The following is a 21,085-nucleotide window of genomic DNA, read 5'->3' on the forward strand; positions in this document are numbered from 1 at the left end:
ACTTGGTCTAGAAAAACGTAACTTTCTAACTCTGCTAGGCCATACCAAACTTGATCTAGAAAAATGTAACATTCTAACTCTGCTGGGCCATACTAAACTTGCTCTAGACTGCTGGTCTGGGCTCCCTCTATCTCTTGCAGTTTGTATTAATGCAGTTAAAGTGATGAATATCTTTCCCAGATTGTTACACCTCTTTCAGTCTATACCAGTTTATATTAAAAAGACATTCTCCTCTTCACTAGATAAATTTATTTCATCATTTATTTGGAATGGAAAAATGCCTTGGCTAAGCAAAGCAGTCCTTCAGAAACCATCTGAAGCTAGTGGAGTGGCCTTACCAATTTTTCATCAATATTACCGGTCCTGTAATGTAAGGGCACTGTCCTTTTGGCAGTCGACGTTCATAGGCACCGAAATTCCATGTTGGTTAGTCTTTGAGATGTCATCTGTCTCTCATGTACCTTTGCACTCGCTTCTCTGCTCAGCACTCCCTTGGGGTCACCCTATATCCAGATTTACTGATAACTCAGTCATATGAGTCTGTTAACATTTGTAAACGATTTAGACAGGCTTTCAGATTTAAAGATCTCCCTATTGCTACCCCTATTACAAAAAAAAATCAGTCTTTTGTCCCCTGGAGCCTTTGAGCTTTGGAGACTCAATCAAATATTCACTTTGGATGACATATTTATTGATGATGCTTTTGTGTCTTTCGATCAGCTGTCTGAGAAGTTTAATTTACCTCGAAGTCACTTTTTCAGATATTTGCACATTCGTGATTTTACTTGATCTAAATTTAATCGTTTCCCCAGTTCTGCATCCAAAGACCCAACTGGGCCACATTCTCGAAATTAATCCTGCTGAAAAAGGGTACATCAGTAAATATTATGCAATTAATACTTTTGGCCAAATACCACTTGAACCCCTAAAAAAAAAATAACTGACGGCCGAGTGATACGTGGGATTTAATAATTAAGAGGATACATTCCTACTCTATAATATGCACAACACATGGCGTAATCCAGTTCAACGTAGTGCACCACCTTCATTGGTGCAAAGAGAAATTGGCTAAAATTAACCCAGATTTAGACCCAACATGTGACAGGTGCAAACAAGCCCCTCCCAGTCTCTTACATATGTTCTGGTCCTGCCCAAAACTAACTCACGTCTGGTGTTCCATCTTTCAGGCCCTGGCTGCCTTTTTACGTTTCCCACTTGAACCTCCTCCCCTGAGCGCCATCTATGGGGTTGCTCCAGCTGGTGCACATTTAAATGCTACTCAGGCAGATCTGTTGGCCTACACCGCTCTATTAGCTAGCAGATTGATACTGTTCAAATGCAAGGAGGCCTCCCCTCCTACTTTCGCACATTGGACTGCAGAGGTTACGCAGTCGTTAATTAGAAAAGATCAGATGTACCGTGAGAGGATCTACACCCAAAACCCACCCAACATGTAAGCCCGTTTTAGACTTGGTGGAGGAGTTAGCTGCTCGGGTTGGGCAGCTGGGGTCGACGAATTTGCAATCTCGTTCGCAACCCTTTCTCTTCCGCTCTCCTTTTCCCTTTCTCTTATTTATTTATTTATTTTTTAGTTAATTTTCCCCTTTTCTTTTGTTCATTTAATGTGTGCTCGTTACTTGTTTACTTAGTTAGTTTTTGTTACGGTTTAATTTAATTCATGTTATCTCGGGTAGCATGCCAGATCTGCCTGTGTGAAGGGTTAGGGTTAGGGTTAGGGTTAGGGTTAGCCCCATAGATGGCTCAGAGTGTGATGGGGGATGTTGGATGGGTCTGTGGGGGGGGGGGGGGGGTTGGGACTGGAGTTGTGTGTATGTTTTGAAAACTGAAAATAAACCCTGTTTAAAAGAAATAACATGAACTTAAGCGTACTTCAAATGTAAAGGAAAGCAACGAGTGCATTTAATGCACATTATTACTTTTTGTATTATATATCTGAACATGAAAAAGTGTATTTACTTCATGTTTTGATGTACTGTCTTAAAGAATACTTTAATCAAGTTGGATTTAAATACCCTTATGAGTACATTCACGTTCATTCATTCATTCGTTTTCCAAAACGCGTATCCTAATTAGGGCCGCGGGGTGATGGAGCCTATCCCGGCGCTCCCCGGGTGGAAGGCGGGGAAACACCCTGGGGGCAGGTCGCCCGTCAATCTCAGGGCAGAAACATTCACAACTAGGCACAATTTAGCGTCTCCGGCTCACCTGGCCTGCCTGTGTTCGGACTGCGGGGGGAGAACAGGCAGACTCCACACAGAAAGACCCTGGCTGGACAGGAAGTGAACCCAGAACCTTCTTGCCGTGCGGTGACAGCGCTAAGCATTACGCCACATTAATATGCAGCGCCTTTATAGTTGTACTTGAAAAAGTGTATTACTTTTTAAAACCAAACCGTGCACAACAAGTGCAACGGCACGCTGGAATGCAGTGTCCTGAAGTGGTCTTCATGGAATAAACTTGACAATGTACATAATAGAGTTTTACAAAGCTTTCATTAAAAAAAACGAAATGGCACTGCATCCATGAATAACGTGTTCCTGACTCCTGATTAAATACTCTTGGCCGACAATACCAGTGTGTGTAATACAAATATTTATTTTACTAAGTAAATACAGTCAGGCGGCACAGTGGTTAGCACTGTCGCCTCATAGCAAGAAGGTCCTGGGTTTGAGCCCTGGGGTGGTCCAACCTTGGGAGTCATCCTGGGTCGTCCTCTGTGTGGCGTTTCAATGTTCTCCCCGTGTCTGTGTGGGTTTCCTCCGGGGGTTCCGGTTTCCTCCCACAGTCCAAAGACCTGTATGTCAGGTGACTCGACCATACTAAATTGTCCCTAGGTCTGTGTGTGTGGGTGTGTGTGGGTGTGTGTGTGTGTGTGTGTGTGTGTGTGTGTGTGTGATGGCCTGGCGGCCTGTCCAGGGTGTCTCCCCGCCTGCCACCCAGTGACTGCTGGGACAGGCTCCAGCATCTCTGCGACCCTGAGAGCAGGATAAGCGGATTGGATAACTGATGGATGGATGGGATGGATGGGTAAATACAGTAGTAATGTACAACCCCAAATCAGAAGAAGTTGGGAGGATATGTTAAATTAAAATTACAATGGAAAACGGTGATCAGTAAATTATCTTTGACCTATAGTACAATGAAAATGATACAACACAGTAAGAGGTATAGAGTTGATCAGCCACAGCATGAAGATATGGGAAAGAGTAATAGAAGCTAGGTTAAGAGGAGAGGTGATGATCAGTGAGCAGCAGTATGGTTTCATGCCAGGAAAGAGCACCACAGATGTGATGTTTGCTTTGAGAATGTTGATGGAGAAGTATAGAGAAGGTCAGAAGGAGTTGCATTGTGTCTTTGTGGATTTAGAGAAAGCATACGACAGGGTGCTGAGAGAGGAGGTGTTTTATTGTATGAGGAAATCAGGAGTTGCAGAGAAGTATGTAGGAGTGGTGCAGGATATGTATGAGGGCAGTGTGACAGTGGTGAGGTGTGTGGTTGGAATGACAGATGGGTTCAAGGTGGAGGTGGGATTACATCAAGGATCGGCTCTGAGCCCTTTCTTGTTTGCAATGGTGATGGACAGGTTGACGGACGAGATCAGGCAGGAGTCTACATGGACGATGATGTTCGCGGATGACATTGTGATCTGTAGTGAGAGTAGGGAGCAGGTGGAGGAGAGCCTGGAGAGGTGGAGGTATGCACTGGAGAGAAGAGGAATGAAAGTCAGTAGGAGCAAGACGGAATACATATGTGTGAATGAGAGGGAGGACAGTGGAATGGTCAGGATGCAAGGAGTAGAGGTGACGAATGTGTATGAGTTTAAATACTTGGGGTCAACTGTTCAAAGTAACGGGGAGTGCAGAAGAGAGGTGAAGAAGAGAGTGCAGGCAGGGTGGAGTGGGTGGAGAAGAGTGTCAGGAGTGATGTGTGACAGAAGGGTACCAGCAAGAGTTAAAGGGAAGGTTTACAAGATGGTGGTGAGACCAGCTATGTTGTATGGTTAGGAGACAGTGGCACTGACGAAAAGACAGGAGGTGGAGCTGGAGGTGGCAGAGATGAAGATGATAAGATTTTCACTGGGAGTGATGAAGAAGGACAGGATTAGGAACGAGTATATTAGAGGGACCGCTCAGGTTGGACGGTTTGGAGACAAAGCAAGCGAGACAAGATTGAGATGGTTTGGACATGTGTGGAGGAGAGATGCTGGGTATATTGGGAGAAGGATGCTGAATATGGAGCTGCCAGGGAAGAGGAGAAGAGGAAGGCCAAAGAGGAGGTTTATGGAGGTGGTGAGGGAGGACATGCAGGTGGCTGGTGTGACAGAGGAAGATGCAGAGGACAGGAAGAGATGGAAACGGATGATCCGCTGTGGCGCCCCCTAACGGGAGCAACCGTAAGTAGTAGTAGTAGTAGTACTAGTAGCAGTACTAGTAGTAGTAGTAGTAGTAGTAGTAGTAGTAGTAGTAGCAGTAGTTGTCCTAGCCTTACACAGCGCTGCAGACTTGCCAAAATATCACGTGGCCCTCAAACTGACATGACACAATCAACAAATGTGCAAAACCCGTTTCACATGTACAACGGCTCCACAAACGTGTGAGTATTTCTTTACATGTGTTTGTCGTGGTGAACCTATTTCCATTTGAAAATATGATGTGAAATTAAAATACATGTTTACGGCGTGTTGTGGATATTTGCAAATTGCTGATTTTTTTGGGGGGGGGATATGAATTAAGTCAACTCAAATAAAAAAACACGTTTATGGATAGTGAAATATTTGTGGCTCATGGTGGTACACATCTGTGGATTGTCTACTCTGGGTTAGAACTATTAAAGTCCAATATAAACTTCCATACCTTCAGAGTACCTGATACGGCAACGTATACTGTAAATAGATATAGTAACAATAATAATAATAATAATAATAAAGGATTACATTTATATAGCACTTTATCTTGACAATGTACAGTATAGTCTGGTGTAGATGGATATGTATATCCATCTACTGTATTGTTCACTCAGACTGTATCAATACTCCATGTTGATCAATGTAAATCAATGGATTTTGCACACCAGTCATCCGTTGCTATTTAACCCTGGTGTTGGCCACACACTGTGTATACTGCCCTTGTCTTAAGGGTCATTTAAGCCCCGCCTTCATTAAACCTCTAAACCAGGGGTGTCAGACTCCAGGCCTCGAGGGCCGCAGTGTCTGCAGGTATTTGTTGCAACCGTGCACCACACCACCCGATTTCACTAATTAGCTCACCTCCTGGATCAAGGAGGGAAAGGAACTAGTTTAATCAGGTGCATGCTTGCAACAAATACCTGCAGACACTGCGGCCCTCGAGGCCTGGAGTCTGCCCCCGCTGCTCTAAACTACAAATAAGATTCAACCATAAACCCTCCACGCATGTGTGTGTGTGCTACAGTGGTTTGTTGGGTGGCGTACAGCTGCTGCTCAAGTTGTGTGTTTTTTTTTTTAATTGCAACTTTTCCCTCTCAGCTCCAGTTCAATACACTACCATCAGCGTCGCCTGTCTGTGGTTTTACGTTCTCTGTCGCCCTCTGCTGGAAGACGGTGGACTCCAAACCCAGCCAGCGCATCATCAGCTCTGCCTTCTCATCCATGGTCCCACATTCATCCCGTGTCTGGCATAAAACATCACACAAACATGAACGGATGAGTTTGTCATCAAAATGCCACCCAGTCATCACTCCTCACGACTGGATGTCTCCTTTGCATGTAAACATACTCATGATCAGTATGAGGCTAGTGGGATTTTTTTTTCTTTCTTTTTTTTTTTTGGTTAAACACTCTGCACCTTTTTTCACAGATAACAATACTTCCATCCGGCCCACATACCACATGGAATTATGGCACTTGGGCGGTCCGCTCCTGTTTGCCAGATCTGGGTCAGAACCAAGCCATAGCAATGCCGCATGTGCCACCTAGTATTTGCCAAAGGTGGCCATATTTGTTTTGTGATATTTGGGCCATATTCACCATTTACCACACGGGCCACTTCAGGGTCACATCCAGATTACATGTTGCCCAGAGCGCCACATCTTTGCCAGAAAAGGCCCACATTTGATTTGGCGTATTTGGGCCATATTTGCTGTTATACATGTGGGCCACTTCAGGCTCACATCCGTTTTGTCAGGGCCAGAAGAAGGCCACCAGTGCAGCATCACTGCCTGAAGTGGCCCACATCCGGATGCTATCCGGGTAATGTTTATATTTCTATTCTGCATTGTATATTTTTACGTCTATTTACTGCTAAACAAAATGTCGTCGTACTTGTTGCGGTGACGATGAAGAATCTTGTTTGTGCGTTTTAGCGTACCATCGGCACACTCTCTTAACTTAAATGGCCACAATGGCTAACCGACTCGCTCGGCCCGGGCGACTCACCGGCGGCTTGTGCAGGCTGGTCCAGTGCTGGGGTGAAATGGACCTCTGCAGGACGGTTGCTTGCAGCAAACCCCGCTGACTTATCTGCATCTTGGTAATCAGAGTGTGCAGGTGTTGCTCCTCCTGCAGCATCTGCTTGTAGACCTGAGAGAGGGGGCGTTGAGAGGGAACATGTTCTGGCGTGAAATTAAATGAGAGAGTGCATTATATGTTAACTAAACCTGACTAAATCTGTTAACTAAATCCATGTGTGGGTGTGTGTGTGTGTGTGTTCTTGTTCAGCTATATATAGTGTGTTGTTTGGCTTTCTGGAGCACTTTGTCATTATACTTCATGTACTTGTGTACAAGAAAAGAAACAAAATATCGTCCCCCCCCCAACACAAAGACAAAAACACACATCCAAAAACTACAAGAACACATACCCAAACCAACACATATGTCCAAACTAAACAAACAAATCACTGTCCAAGGGAAGGAACGCCAGCCAGGATGACTGTCGGAACCGCCAGTCTGCATGGGCTAGCAGTTAGCTTAGCCTGCCCTGACGTGTCCCGTCGGACCGCCCTCGGCGTTTCGTTCTCGGGCGCAGCTCCAGGCAGGGGCCGTGGTCCCCAGGCCCACCGGACGCAGCAGACCAAGCTCCCCCAGACAATCCAGCGCCAGCTCTCCCAGCCAGACACCCTCGACACACCTCCACGCACTCCTCACGACGACATCAAAACACCACAGTCAACACCAGCTGAGGCCGCCGCTGCACCGCCCTCGGTGTTGTCGGAACTGCCGGTCTGCATGGGCTAGCAGTTAGCTTAGCCTGCCCCGCTCTCCCAGCCATCAAATGAAGGCAAAACTTAGATGCAGATGTGAACAAAAACACTGCATGGACGGTACTGGGCGAGGCCGCCGCAAATGTGAACTCGCGCCACCATCCTCCGACACCGGTAGCGGAAGCATGTGTGGGCATGGGTACTTTCTTCGGTGAAACTTGATGAATGTGTGACGACAGTGGAGAAAAACTGTAGGTAAGAAGTCTAACACCAAGATAACACAAAGACATTCCTCTTTAGTTCCGGTCAATAAAATGTTATGAGATGGAAAGTGATGTTTGATTGCAGTAGAATACTAATGGCTCAGGTCTCCCTCCGGGTTGGGGATGAGTTGTTGCCTTAAGTGAAGGAGTTCAAGTATCTCAGGGTCTTGTTCACGAGTGAGGGTAGGGTGGAGCGGGAGGTTGACAGGCGGATTGGTGCAGCATCAGCAGTAATGTGGACGTTGTACTGGACCGTTGTGGTGAAGAGGGAGCTGAGCCAGAAGGCAAAGCTCTCAATTTACCAGTCAATCTTTGTTCCAACCCTCACCTATGGTCATGAGCTTTGGGTAGTGACCAAAAGGGTGAGATCGCGGATACAAGCGGCTGAAATGAGTTTCCTCCATAGGGTGTCTGGGCTCAGCCTTAGAGATAGGGGGAGGAGCTCGCACATCCGGAGGGAGCTCGGAGTAGAGCCGCTGCTCCTTCGCATCGAAAGGAGCCAGTTGAGGTGGTTTAGGCATCTGATTAGGATGCCTCCTGGGCGCCTCCCTTTGGAGGTTTACCAGACACAGCCAACTGGGAGGAGACCCCGGGGTAGACCCAGAACTCACTGGAGGGTCTACATGTCCCTGGGAACGCCTTGGGATTCCCCAGGAGGAGCTGGAGGGTGTTGCTGGGGAGAGGGACGTCTGGAGTGCCCTACTTAGCTTGCTGCCACCGCTACCCGGACCCCAGAGAAGTGGCTGATGATGAGATGAGATGAGATGAGATGAGATGAGATGAGATGAGATGAGATGAGATGAGATGAGATGAGATGAGATGAGATGAGAGACTAATGGCCCAGGTTTGAGGTTCAATTCCTGGTTTCTGAGTTCCACTTAGTGAGTCAACGATTCTGACTCTGAATCCGAATCACATACTACACACTAAATACTCTACGTGTACTATCTTTCAGCGTACCATTAGCATTGGAGTAACAAATACAATGGCTATTCAAACATACTACTTCGTAATAGAGCCGTGTCACTTCCTGTCAGCTCTTTGGAGATTAATGACGACACACAGCATATAAACTTCCACCAATGTGGTGACCCTCATCTTTCTATAAAACGTAAAAACAAAAGTTGATTCAAGTACGTCCTGCTACTTACATTGAAACGGTTCCACCGTTTGGGTTTTGTATCGCCCTCGGCCATTGTTGGTGCTGTTGTTTAAGTATCGCAATGCATTGTGGGACACTCGTGCCAGTGTAGTATCCAATGTTTGCATACTCTGATATTTTTCTCGATGTGATATGACATCCGGGTACTTTTCGGACACTATCTGATGCATGCTATGGTTTCAGACATACTAAAAATAACTGGTACGTACTACACACTAAATAGCGTGCCAGTATGAGATGTCGGATGCAGTCCGTCTCACCTCGCTGTAGGCGTGGCGAATGTGTTTGGGCAGTTTGAACTTCGACGACCTGAAGATCTCCCGCAGATTGAAAGGCTTCAGGACTTCACTGTTGCTGCGGCCTCCGACCCTCACGATGCCCTCCGGCAGAAACCTGTGGATACCTTCACCACAGAGGTTACCCGAGGACATGAGCATCCGAGTCACGTTTAACTGTAGCATGACTTCGTACGTCTTCTTTCTCGTCTCTATACTCTCAGACGTGAAAGCCACTTTATTCGACATTACAGTGAATGTGTTCTCTGCATTTAAGTCATCCTATTGTACAGGAGCAGTGGGCAGCTGCAGCGCCCGGGGACCAACTCCAGTTCTTCTTCACATTGCCTTGCCCATGGGCACTGGCAGGAGTATTAACCTTAACATGCATGTCTTTTTGATACAGTCCATACCATCTCTACTGTTTACCACGGCAACATACCTGCCAAGAATTATCATTATTATCATTATTATCAGCAATTAGATGTAGCCTCGATACTCAAAGGGAGCACCCATGTGGTCAAATCATCTGTCAGTCTTCACCTGCTGTACTACATGTGGAGCAAAATGGTGAGAACACACTTAATGATCAACATGCGTTTGCTTGTCTCTTTTTTGTGGGGGGAGGGGGTATTCCCCCCCCTTTTTTCTTCCAATTGTACTCGGCCAATTACCCCGCTCTTCCGAGCCGCCCCAGTCGCTGCTCCTTGTACAAATGGCGTAACTTGTAAATGCTGTAACTTGACTCTGGCCAATAAAAAAGCGGCTTGACAGACTCATCCAATGGGCTAGCAAGATTTGAGGGGGGAAGTCACGCCCAGCTTACTGAGCTTTATAATAGGAGGGTGTTCAGAAAGGCTACTTCCCTTCAGGAGTGCCAAGGTCACCCCCTTCGGCCAGAGTTTGAGCCGTTACCTCAGGTTGTCGGTCGAGGATGCCCTGTATTAGGAGTAAGAGATACAGGGCTTCCTTTGTCCCCCACTGCCATCCAGTTGTTAAATGGTAGATAGTATTCGCCTGTTGTCTGCAGGTCACTGGTTTCCTTGGTCTGCATATTTGAACTCCTTTGGTTCTCCTTGCCCGCTGTGTCCTGTTGTCAGTTCTGCCTTGGTGTTTGTATGTTTTGTTTTTTGTGTGAGAGTTTTATTATACTGGCTGAAAACTAATTTCCCTGTAAGGGACAATAAAGACACTTTGACTTTGGCTCCACCCCCTCTGCCGATCCGAGGAGGGTTGCAGACTACCACGTGCCTCCTCCCATACACATGGAGTCGCCGGCCCCTTCTTTTCACCTGACAGTGAGGAGTTTCACCAGGGGGACGTAGCGCGTGGGAGGATCACACTATTCCCCTCAGCCCCCCCCCCCCCAAACAGGCACCCCGACCAACCAGAGGAGGCGCTAGTGTAGCAACCAGGACACATAGCCACAGACTTCCCTCCCCCATATGGGGATTCGAACCGGCGATCCCCGTGTTGGTAGGCAATGGAATAGACCGCCATGCCCTGTCTGTGTAATTTTCATGTAAATATGGTGCAGAGCAGTATGCTAGTGGCTTCCCCTGGAGTTAAGGATGGATGTATAACTGAGTCGTACAGCATTTCTTTAGATCAGGGCTGCACCAACATTACACCAAGAACAAGTGCAATACGTGTCTTTTAAGCATCAGCCGACACGTACACGTATATTGCAGTGATTGCAGAGCCTTTTAAGAAAACTAACTTGGCGAGTACCGAGCCAATCCAATACGTTTACTGAACTTCAAAGATTTAGGGCATTTACTTGGGGTCAATTGGCAAAATAATTGAAATCGAATAATCTTTTTTGTCTACCACGACAGAAATGCAGGCTTCCATGTGCTAAAAAAACGCAGTACATCCAGCCATGTTGGTGTTGCTTTCGACATGGGACTCCCAACTGTCGATATCAGAACTCAGCCTTGGGTAAAATCTCTGATACCAATGCTCCATTTTAGCCTGCTATTGGTGCATCCCTACTTTAAATACTTGTAGAAATTTAAACACTAAACATGGGCCCTGGTGAAAAACAACTGTCGTCCAGGTGGCGTGGCGGGCTATTTCGTTGTCTACCAACACGGGGGTCGCCAGTTTGGATCCCCGTGTTACCCATGACTTGGTCGGGCGTCCCTACAGACACAACTGGCCGTGTCTGCGGGCGAGAAGCCGGATGTGGGTATGTGTCCTGGTCGCTGCACTAGCGCCTCCTCTAGTTGGTCGGGGCGCCTGTTCGGGGGGGGAGGGGGAACTGGGGGGAATAGCGTGATCCTCCCACGCGCTACGTCCCTCCTGGTGAAACTCCTCACTGTCAGGGGAAAAGTAGTGGCTGGTGACTCCACATGTATGGGAGGAGGCCTGTGGTAGTCTGCAACCCTCCCCGGATCAGAGGGGGTGGAGCAGCGGCTCGGAAGAGTGGGATAATTGGCCAGATGCAATTAGGAGAAAGGGGGGAATAGAAAAAAAAAAGAAAAAAATCACTGTTGATCGTAGGATGCTCTTACAATTTATGTAAATACTTACATTGTGGGGTCTTTACATATTATGCTCATAACAATGTAACCATATGTCAGCTTACTTTCTAATTATACAGATTTAGTCTGAATTTCACTGTCACCATGACAGCTTCTGGTTTAATTTACACATGCACGTACGAGGCAAACGAAGGATAATTGCAAAACATGCGACACTTAAATTGCAACACGGCACATTTGTAACGCAGCCCTGACAATGCTGCAGTTGTTCAGGACTCTTACATGGAATAAATGAACGCTTCAGTCAAAAGCATTAGGTGTGTTCACACTGATTTTGTTTCACTGCTAAATGGCTCCATTGAAAAAAAAAATTACGTTTTTTTTTTAAAGTTGAACTTGCACACATGCTTACCTTCCAGGAACTGATCCAGGGCATGGTTTGTGTAGCACACCACCAGTACTGGAGTGTTTTTGAACAGGTTGTGATTGGTCAGCATAGCCTTAGCAATTTTTAGGCCAACAAAGGTCTTTCCTGAGTACACAAATGTGAAGGAGAGGCAACGTCAGCATTAAAAAGTAGTCAAAATCTCAAAAGACAATTTCTATTGAAATCATAGTATGTCTATATATATATATATATATATATATATATATATATATATATATGTAAAGTATTCACACCCTTTGCTATGACACTCAAAATTGAGCTCAGGTTCATCCTGTTTCCACTGATCATCCTTGAGATGTTTCTACATCTTGATTGGAGTCCACCTGTAGTAAATTCAATTGATTGGCCATGATTTGGAAAGGCACACACCTGCCTATATAAGGTCCCACTGTTGACAGTGCATGTCAGAGCAGAAACCAAGCCATGAAGTCAAAGGAATTGTCGGGGGACCTCCGAGACAGGATTGTATCGAGGCACAGATCTGGGGAAGGGTACAAAAAAATGTCTACAGCTTTGAAGGTCCAGAAGAGCACAGTGGTCTCCATCATTCGTAAATGGAAGAAGTTTGGATCCACCAGGACTCTTCCTAGAGCTGGCCACCCAGCCAAACTGAGCAATCGGGGGAGAAGGGCCTTGGTCAGGGAGGTGACCAAGAACCCAATGGTCACTCTGACAGAGCTCCAGCGTTCCTCTGTGGAGATGGGAGAACCTTCCAGAAGGACAACCATCTCTGCAGCACTCCACCAATCAGGCCTTTATGGTAGAGTGGCCAGACGGAAGCCTCTGCTCAGTAAAAGGCACATGACAGCCCGCTTGGAGTTTGCCAGAAAGCACCTAAAGGACTCTCAGACCATGAGAAACAAGATTCTCTGGTCTGATGAAACCAAGATTGAACTCTTTGGCCTGAATGCCAAACGTCACGTCTGGAGGAAACCAGGCCCCTCTCATCACCTTGCTCATACCATCCCTACAGTGAAGCATGGTGGTGGCAGCATCATGCTGTGGGGATGTTCTTCAGCGGCAGCAACTGGGAGACTAGTCAGGATCGAGGGAAAGATGAATGGAGCAAAGTACAGAGAGATCCTTGATGAAAACCTGCTCCGGAGCGCTCAGGACCTCAGACTGGGGCGAAGGTTTACTTTTCAACACAACAACGACCCTAAGCACACAGCCAAGACAACGAAGGAGTGGCTTCAGGACAAGTCTGTGAATGTCCTTGAGTGGCCCAGCCAGAGCCCAGACTTGAACCCCATTGAACATCTCTGGAAAGACCTGAAAATAGCTGTGCAGCGACGCCCCCCATCTAACCTTACAGAGCTGGAGAGGATCTGCAGAGAAGAATGGGAGAAATACCCCAAATATAGGTGTGCCAAGCTTGTAGCTTCATACCCAAGAAGACTTGAGGCTGTAATCGCTGCCGAGGGTGCCTCAACCAAGTACTGAGTAAAGGGTGTGAATACTTATGGACATGCAATATTTCAGTTTTTTATTTTTAATAAATTTGCAAAAAATTCTACAAAATCTTTTTCGCTTTGTCATTATGGGGTATTGTGTGTAGATTGATGAGAAAAAAAAGGAATTTAATCCATTTTGGAATAAGGCTGTAGCATAACAAAATGTGGGGAAAGTGAAGAGGTGTGAATACTTTCCGGATGCACTGTATATATATATATATATATATATATATATATGTGTGTGTGTGTGTGTATGTATGTATGTATGTATGTAAGTGTATATATATATATATATATATATATATATATATATATGTATATATATACACTTAATGGCATGAAACAGGCTTGTACTGTCGCATAAAGAATTTACTTGACTCACTGGATTATTTTGCTCCTTATTTGTTGAGCACTTTCCCTACCGTTCAGTGTTTCTTTTAACAAAGCCATATTATGAGCAATATATATATACACTACCGTTCAACAGTTTGGGATCACCCAAACAATTTCGTGTTTTCCATGAAAAGTCACACTTATTCACCACCATATGTTGTGAAATGAATAGAAAATAGAGTCAAGACATTGACAAGGTTAGAAATAATGATTTGTATTTGAAATAAGATTTTTTTTACATCAAACTTTGCTTTCGTCAAAGAATCCTCCATTTGCAGCAATTACAGCATTGCAGACCTTTGGCATTCTAGCTGTTAATTTGTTGAGGTAATCTGGAGAAATTGCACCCCACGCTTCCAGAAGCAGCTCCCACAAGTTGGATTGGTTGGATGGGCACTTCTTTGAGCAGATTGAGTTTCTGGAGCATCACATTTGTGGGGTCAATTAAACGCTCAAAATGGCCAGAAAAAGAGAACTTTCATCTGAAACTCGACAGTCTATTCTTGTTCTTAGAAATGAAGGCTATTCCATGCGAGAAATTGCTAAGAAATTGAAGATTTCCTACACCGGTGTGTACTACTCCCTTCAGAGGACAGCACAAACAGGCTCTAACAGGTACTATTTAATGAAGATGCCAGTTGGGGACCTGTGAGGCGTCTGTTTCTCAAACTAGAGACTCTAATGTACTTATCTTCTTGCTCAGTTGTGCAACGCGGCCTCCCACTTCTTTTTCTACTCTGGTTAGAGCCTGTTTGTGCTGTCCTCTGAAGGGAGTAGTACACACCGGTGTAGGAAATCTTCAATTTCTTAGCAATTTCTCGCATGGAATAGCCTTCATTTCTAAGAACAAGAATAGACTGTCGAGTTTCAGATGAAAGTTCTCTTTTTCTGGCCATTTTGAGCGTTTAATTGACCCCACAAATGTGATGCTCCAGAAACTCAATCTGCTCAAAGAAGTGCCCATCCAACCAATCCAACTTGTGGGAGCTGCTTCTGGAAGCGTGGGGTGCAATTTCTCCAGATTACCTCAACAAATTAACAGCTAGAATGCCAAAGGTCTGCAATGCTGTAATTGCTGCAAATGGAGGATTCTTTGACGAAAGCAAAGTTTGATGTAAAAAAAATCTTATTTCAAATACAAATCATTATTTCTAACCTTGTCAATGTCTTGACTCTATTTTCTATTCATTTCACAACATATGGTGGTGAATAAGTGTGACTTTTCATGGAAAACACAAAATTGTTTGGGTGATCCCAAACTTTTGAACGGTAGTGTATATATATATGTGTGTGTGTGTGTGTGTGTGTGTGTGTAAACTTTTTTTTACTACTGTATAGATTCCCGTGGGGTAATTCTTTCTCTGCGTTTAACCCAGCCTAGCTGTGTAGCTAGGAGCAGTGGGCAGCTGCCGTGCAGCACCGAGGGACCAACTCCAGTTCTTCTTTCCAATGCCTTGCTCAGGGGCACAGCCAGGAGTATTAACCCTAACACTCGTTTCTTTTTGATGAGCTGGATTTGAACCCGTGACACGCAGCGTGAGCATATTTATCTGACTTAACCATAAAGATGCATACGTTCTAATCTTGAAGGTGTAACGGTAATTACAAAACAAACTGAGGTGGAGATCGACACTCAAGTCGTTTTTCCAAAAAAAATCGACTCTTAATCAGAGACAGCAGTAGTTTCAACCAATAAACGTCTCTAAAACAAACAATACTTGTTAATTCTGTCTCGTCTCCCTACTACTACGAACACACCATTTTCCAATATCTACAGAATGTGCCGGATATTATTCCATATATTGCCAAGACTCGGATTTCCTCATGTATCATAACACATTTCTGGCCTCAACAACTGAACGGTCTTTCATAACCCTAACTTCTTAATCCACCCGACAGTAACCGGCGGCCTTCTTACCGGTGCCAGGAGGTCCTTGTATGATGGCCAGCTCCTTGGTGAGGGCCAGCTGAAGGGCCTTCATCTGAGACTCATCCAGACCCAGCTCCTCCTTTCTAGGCCAAGCCTCCGACCGCAGGCTGTGGAAGAGCCGGGCTCTGCGCTGGTGCTTCGGGTCAGTGATGGACGACAGGTCGTAAATATCTGTTTTTAGCAGATAAGCAGGGGGGCGCACATCCGTGCAGCACTCCACGATGTACCTAGAAGCATTAAGAGATAAGGTGAGTCTATCCCTGATTGCCAGTCGACTGGAGAAAGACGAGAACGAAGAGGCTATGGTTTAATGGCAAGTTTTAAAGAAAGGGATCAGATCGAGCATGAACTCAAACCGTTCCCTGACACTACTTCCATTCTTTTAGTTCGTGTTGTGTAGTAGTTTTTGTCTTTTTATTATGTAATAAGTCTATGTATTTTTTTATTTATATTTTATTTTACTGAAATTTTATTTGAATTCTAATTTATTGTTTTATCTATTTTGTTCATATTTTTCTATTATTTCAATATATTTTTTTCTTTTTATTCACGTTTTCCATGTATTTAGGTTGTAATAAAATAAATACATTTATTTATTTATTTATTTATTTATATGAGTGTGTGTGTGTGTGTATATATACATATATATAATATGTGTGTGTGTGTGTGTGTGTGTGTGTGCATACAATATATATACAAGTATGTGTGTGTGTGTGTGTGTGTGTGTATGTATGTATATATATATATATATATATACACTGCTCAAAAAAATAAAGGGAACACCTAAAAACACAATATAGACCTCGATGAATGAAATATTTCAGCTGAAAATCTTTATTTATTAGACAGAGGAATGTGTTTAGAGCAAAATAACCTAAGAATGATCAATGGAAATCAAAATCATTAGCCCATTAAGGTCTGGATTCAGAATCATACTCAAAATCAAAGTGGAAAATGAGAACATAGGCTGATCCAACTTCTGTGGAAATTCTTCAAGACGATTCAAAATGAGGCTCAGTAGTGTGTGTGGCCTCCACGTGCCTGTATGCACTCCCTACAACGTCTGGGCATGCTCCTGATGAGACGACGGATGGTCTCCTGAGGGATCTCCTCCCAGACCTGGATCAGGGCATCGGTCAACTCCTGGACAGTCTGTGGTGCGACATCGCGTTGGCGGATGGTACGAGACATGATGTCCCAGAGGTGCTCAATTGGATTCAGGTCTGGGGAACGTGCAGGCCAGTCCATAGCATCAATGCCCTCGACATACAGGAACTGCTGACACACTCTGGCCACATGAGGACGAGCATTGTCATGCATGAGCAGGAACCCAGGGCCCACTGCACCAGCATATGGTCTGACAAGGGGTCTGAGGATCTCATCCCGGTACCTAATGGCAGTCACGGTACCTCTGGCTAGCACGTAGAGGTCTGTGCGGCCCTCCAAGGATATGCCTCCCCAGACCATCACTGACCCACCGCCAAACCGGTCATGCTGGAGGATGTTGCAGGCAGCAGAACGTTCTCCACAGCGTCTCCAGACTCTCTCACGTCTGTCACATGTGTTCAGTGTGAACCTGCTCTCATCTGTGAAGAGCACAGGGCGCCAATGGCGAATCTGCCAACCAAGATGTTCTCTGGCAAAGGTCAATCGGGCTTCACGGTGTTGGGCTGTGAGCACAGGCCCCAATTGTGGACGTCGGGCCCTCATACCATCCTCATGCATTCTGTTTCTCACTGTTTGAGCAGAAACCTGTACATTAGTGGCCTGTTGAAGGTCGTTTTGTAGGGCTCCGGCAGTGCTCCTCCTGTTCCTCCTTGCACAAAGGACCAGATAGCGGTCCTGCTGCGGGGTGGTTGTCCTCCTGCGGCCCCCTCCACGTCTCCTGGTGTACTGGCCTGTCTCCTGGTACCTCCTCCATGCTCTGGACACTGTGCTGGGAGACACATCAAATCTTCTTGCCACAGCACCCATTGATGTGCCATCCTGGATGAGCTGCACTACCTAAGCAACTTCTGTAGGTTGCAGATACCGCCTCATGCCACCTCTAGTGGTGAGGGCACTAGCACAATGAAAAACTAACCAAAGATCGGCCAGAAAAGATGAGGACAGGCAAATGGTCTGTGGCCACCACCTGCAAATCCATTCCTGTTATAGGGGTTGTCTTGCAAATTGTCTAATTTCCACCAGGTGGAAATTAGACAATTTACCAACAGGTGAAATTGATTCACAAATCAGTGTTGCTTCCTAACTGGACAGGTTGATATCTCAAAAGTGTGATTGACTTGGAGCTACATTGCATTGCTTATGTGTTCCCTTTATTTTTTTGAGCAGTGTATATATACACAGTGCATCCGGAAAGTATTCACACCCCTTCACTTTCCCCACATTTTGTTATGTTACAGCCTTATTCCAAAACTGATTAAATTCCTTTTTTTCCCCATCAATCTACACACAATACCCCATAATGACAAAGTGAAAAAGGTTTTGCAGAAATTTTTGCAAATTTATTAAAAATAAAAAACTGAAATATTGCATGTACATAAGTATTCGCATCCTTTGCTATGACACTCAAAATTGAGCTCAGGTTCATCCTGTTTCCACTGATCATCCTTGAGATGTTTCTACATCTTGACTGGAGTCCACCTGTAGTAAACTCAACTGATTGGACGTGATTTGGAAAGGCACACACCTGTCGGGACAAGTCTGTGAATGTCCTTGAGTGGCCCAGCCAGAGCCCAGACTTGAACCCCATTGAACATCTCTGGAAAGACCTGAAAATAGCTGTGCAGCGACGCTCCCCATCTAACCTTACAGAGCTGGAGAGGATCTGCAGAGAAGAATGGGAGAAATACCCCAAATATAGGTGTGCCAAGCTTGTAGCTTCATACCCAAGAAGACTTGAGGCTGTAATCGCTGCCGAGGGTGCCTCAACCAAGTACTGAGTAAAGGGTGTGAATACTTATGGACATGCAATATTTCAGTTTTTTATTTTTAATAAATTTCTACAAAACCTTTTTGGCTTTGTCATTATGGGGTATTGTATGTAGATTGATGAGAAAAAAAAGGAATTTAATCCATTTTGGAATAAGGCTGTAACATAACAAAATGTGGGGAAAGTGATGAGGTGTGAATACTTTCCGGATGCACTGTATATATATATATATATATATGTGTGTGTGTGTGTGTGTGTGTGTGTATATATGTATATATATACACACATATATATTGTAGCGAATTCGTGGGGGCAACCCGAGACCGCCGCCACAGCCGGGACACAAACCCGTATCTCCTGCACCACGGGAGACAATGTTAACCAGTCGACTAAAGGGTCCGACCCGTTAGCCAAGGGCCAACGTGTCTACTTATCCGCGTACGTTACAATATATATATATAAAAAGCAACAACATATAGCTCAGCAGAGGCCTTCAGGGGCTATGGACATGATGACCAAATCTACTGCAGAATCTCACTGGGAGTGCCATGGAGCTCTTAGCATTCTGAATGCTCAAAGTTTCTGAGGCATCAACAAATTAAGCCACATTATCCCCCTTTTCCACTACATGGTACCGGCCCAACTCGACTCGACTCGCCCTTTTTTCGTACCGGCGTCTTGGTAACTGTTACCACTTTTCTGGTACCACCTTTGTCGAGGTTCCAAAAAAAACCAAACTGGAGCGGGCGCCAAAATCAATGAAGACCTCTGACTTGTCACTGCGTTATTATTGCGCGTATGGGATATGACCTGGCATTTTTAAATTCCAAAGCGGTCAAAGTGGAATCATCCTAAAAGTACATTGTGACATTTTTCTGCAGTCCGTTGTTTTGCTCTGTGGCCTCTTCTGGAACAAATGTTTTCTTCTTGCGGTGGCAAACAGCCACAAACCGAGGATTAAGTACAGCACCCCCTCGATGTCCGCCATTGTTCTCGCTTGTTCTTGCAATGGTCGCGCTGAAGATGATGTCACAGCAGTTTAACGAGGCGTCGCTATGACGACCAGCTACACTGAGGGGGTACTGTTACAGTAACGGAAAACGACACAGAAGCGAGTCGAGTCGAGTCGGTACCATGCAGTGGAAAAGGGGCATTAGCAATGTGGTTGGGAACACACTTACTTTTATGATACTTACTTATATGATAACCACACACATTTACACGTGCGAACACACACGCACACACACACACACACAAAACACCTCTGGAAGGGCAGCTCATCCTCTTTTTGCTCCTGTAGACCCTCCAAGACATAACGGTAGGCCTCAAAGTAGGCTGGGGTCTCCACCATCAGGAAGGACTGGTCCATCTGCAAGATGGGTCAGACTTAGTTACGATAACCATAACCGACGCTTTAAAGGAACTAAACCCACTAACAACACAGTATAGCGAGACAGTAACGAGAGGATTTTCCCAACTGGGCCTCCTGGAGATGTGCAGGGTTTGCCTTACGAGTATGAACAATAGTGGCATGGAGATGAGCTCCTGCTTTGCAGAGGACACCATGATATCAATATTATTATCATCCATCCATTCATTATCCAAACCGCTTATCCTGCTCTCAGGGTCGTGGGGATGCTGGAGCCTATCCCAGCAGTCACTGGGCGGCAGGTGGGGAGACACCCTGGAAAGGCCGCGAGTCCATCACAGGGCCCACACACACACATACACACCTAGGGACAATTTAGTATGGCCATTCACCTGACCTACATGTCTTTGGACTGTGGGAGGAAACCGGAGCATCCGGAGGAAACCCACACAGACACGGGGAGAACATGCAAACTCCACACAGTGGACGACCTGGGACGACCCCCAAGGTTGGACTACCCCGGGGCTCGAACCCAGAACCTTCTTGCTGTGAGGCGACCGCGCTAACCACTGCGCCACCGTGCTGCCATTATTAATATTATTTTTGCAAGCTCAATAATCCAGGTAGTTCAGACTGAAGATCAAAGATCAGCTCCTGAATATTAATGGGGACTGGACCACTCCCTCACAGCTCTTGAGACAACTGAGAACAGTTACGGATAAAGGAATAATAAAAACAAAAAAAACACAATATTAGTCATTTATTAATGAAAAGTCATTACTAAATGTTTTTTTATACTGTGTTCAAGATTTCCAGACATGAACATTTAAATCTGATTATTTCTTTTGGTCCAACTTTAAAGAAAGGGCCGTTATAAGACATGAAGTACGGTCCCACCTGGATCTGGGTCAGCTTGCATCTGCTGTCCTCGGTGAAAATGAGCTGGACGTGCCCAGTCCTCAGAGTTTTGGGCTCCCGATTCGACACCGTGGCAAACAGGAAGCTGTCAAAGTTGTCACACGACAGGCAAACCAGCGAGCCGTAGATCAACTTCTTCGAGCTTTCCCAGCGTACGGACTGGAGGAGAGATGTTGGGGCGGAGGGTATTACTGGTCGTATGGGTGATCAACCGTGTATGAGTCACTGTAAATGGTGATTAATAAATGAGGAA

At 45.4% G+C, this 21,085-nt stretch overlaps 1 protein-coding gene across 1 annotated transcript in view; it reads right to left on the reverse strand.

Annotated features, from left to right (window-relative positions):
* The window catches only part of znfx1 (zinc finger, NFX1-type containing 1), a 73,180-nt gene that overhangs the window by 29,540 nt on the left and 22,555 nt on the right, over window positions 1–21,085 (reverse strand). The window contains exons 6-12 of the mRNA XM_056274214.1: window positions 20,812–20,991; window positions 19,808–19,914; window positions 15,599–15,837; window positions 11,798–11,917; window positions 8,885–9,027; window positions 6,434–6,577; window positions 5,544–5,670 (exon numbers count right to left, since the gene is read on the reverse strand). Coding sequence (XP_056130189.1) covers window positions 5,544–5,670; window positions 6,434–6,577; window positions 8,885–9,027; window positions 11,798–11,917; window positions 15,599–15,837; window positions 19,808–19,914; window positions 20,812–20,991 — 1,060 coding nt within the window. The remainder of the gene's footprint in view (window positions 1–5,543; window positions 5,671–6,433; window positions 6,578–8,884; window positions 9,028–11,797; window positions 11,918–15,598; window positions 15,838–19,807; window positions 19,915–20,811; window positions 20,992–21,085) is intronic.

Source organism: Lampris incognitus, chromosome 2, assembly GCF_029633865.1.
Source record: "Lampris incognitus isolate fLamInc1 chromosome 2, fLamInc1.hap2, whole genome shotgun sequence".
Taxonomy (NCBI): Eukaryota; Metazoa; Chordata; class Actinopteri; order Lampriformes; family Lampridae; genus Lampris; species Lampris incognitus.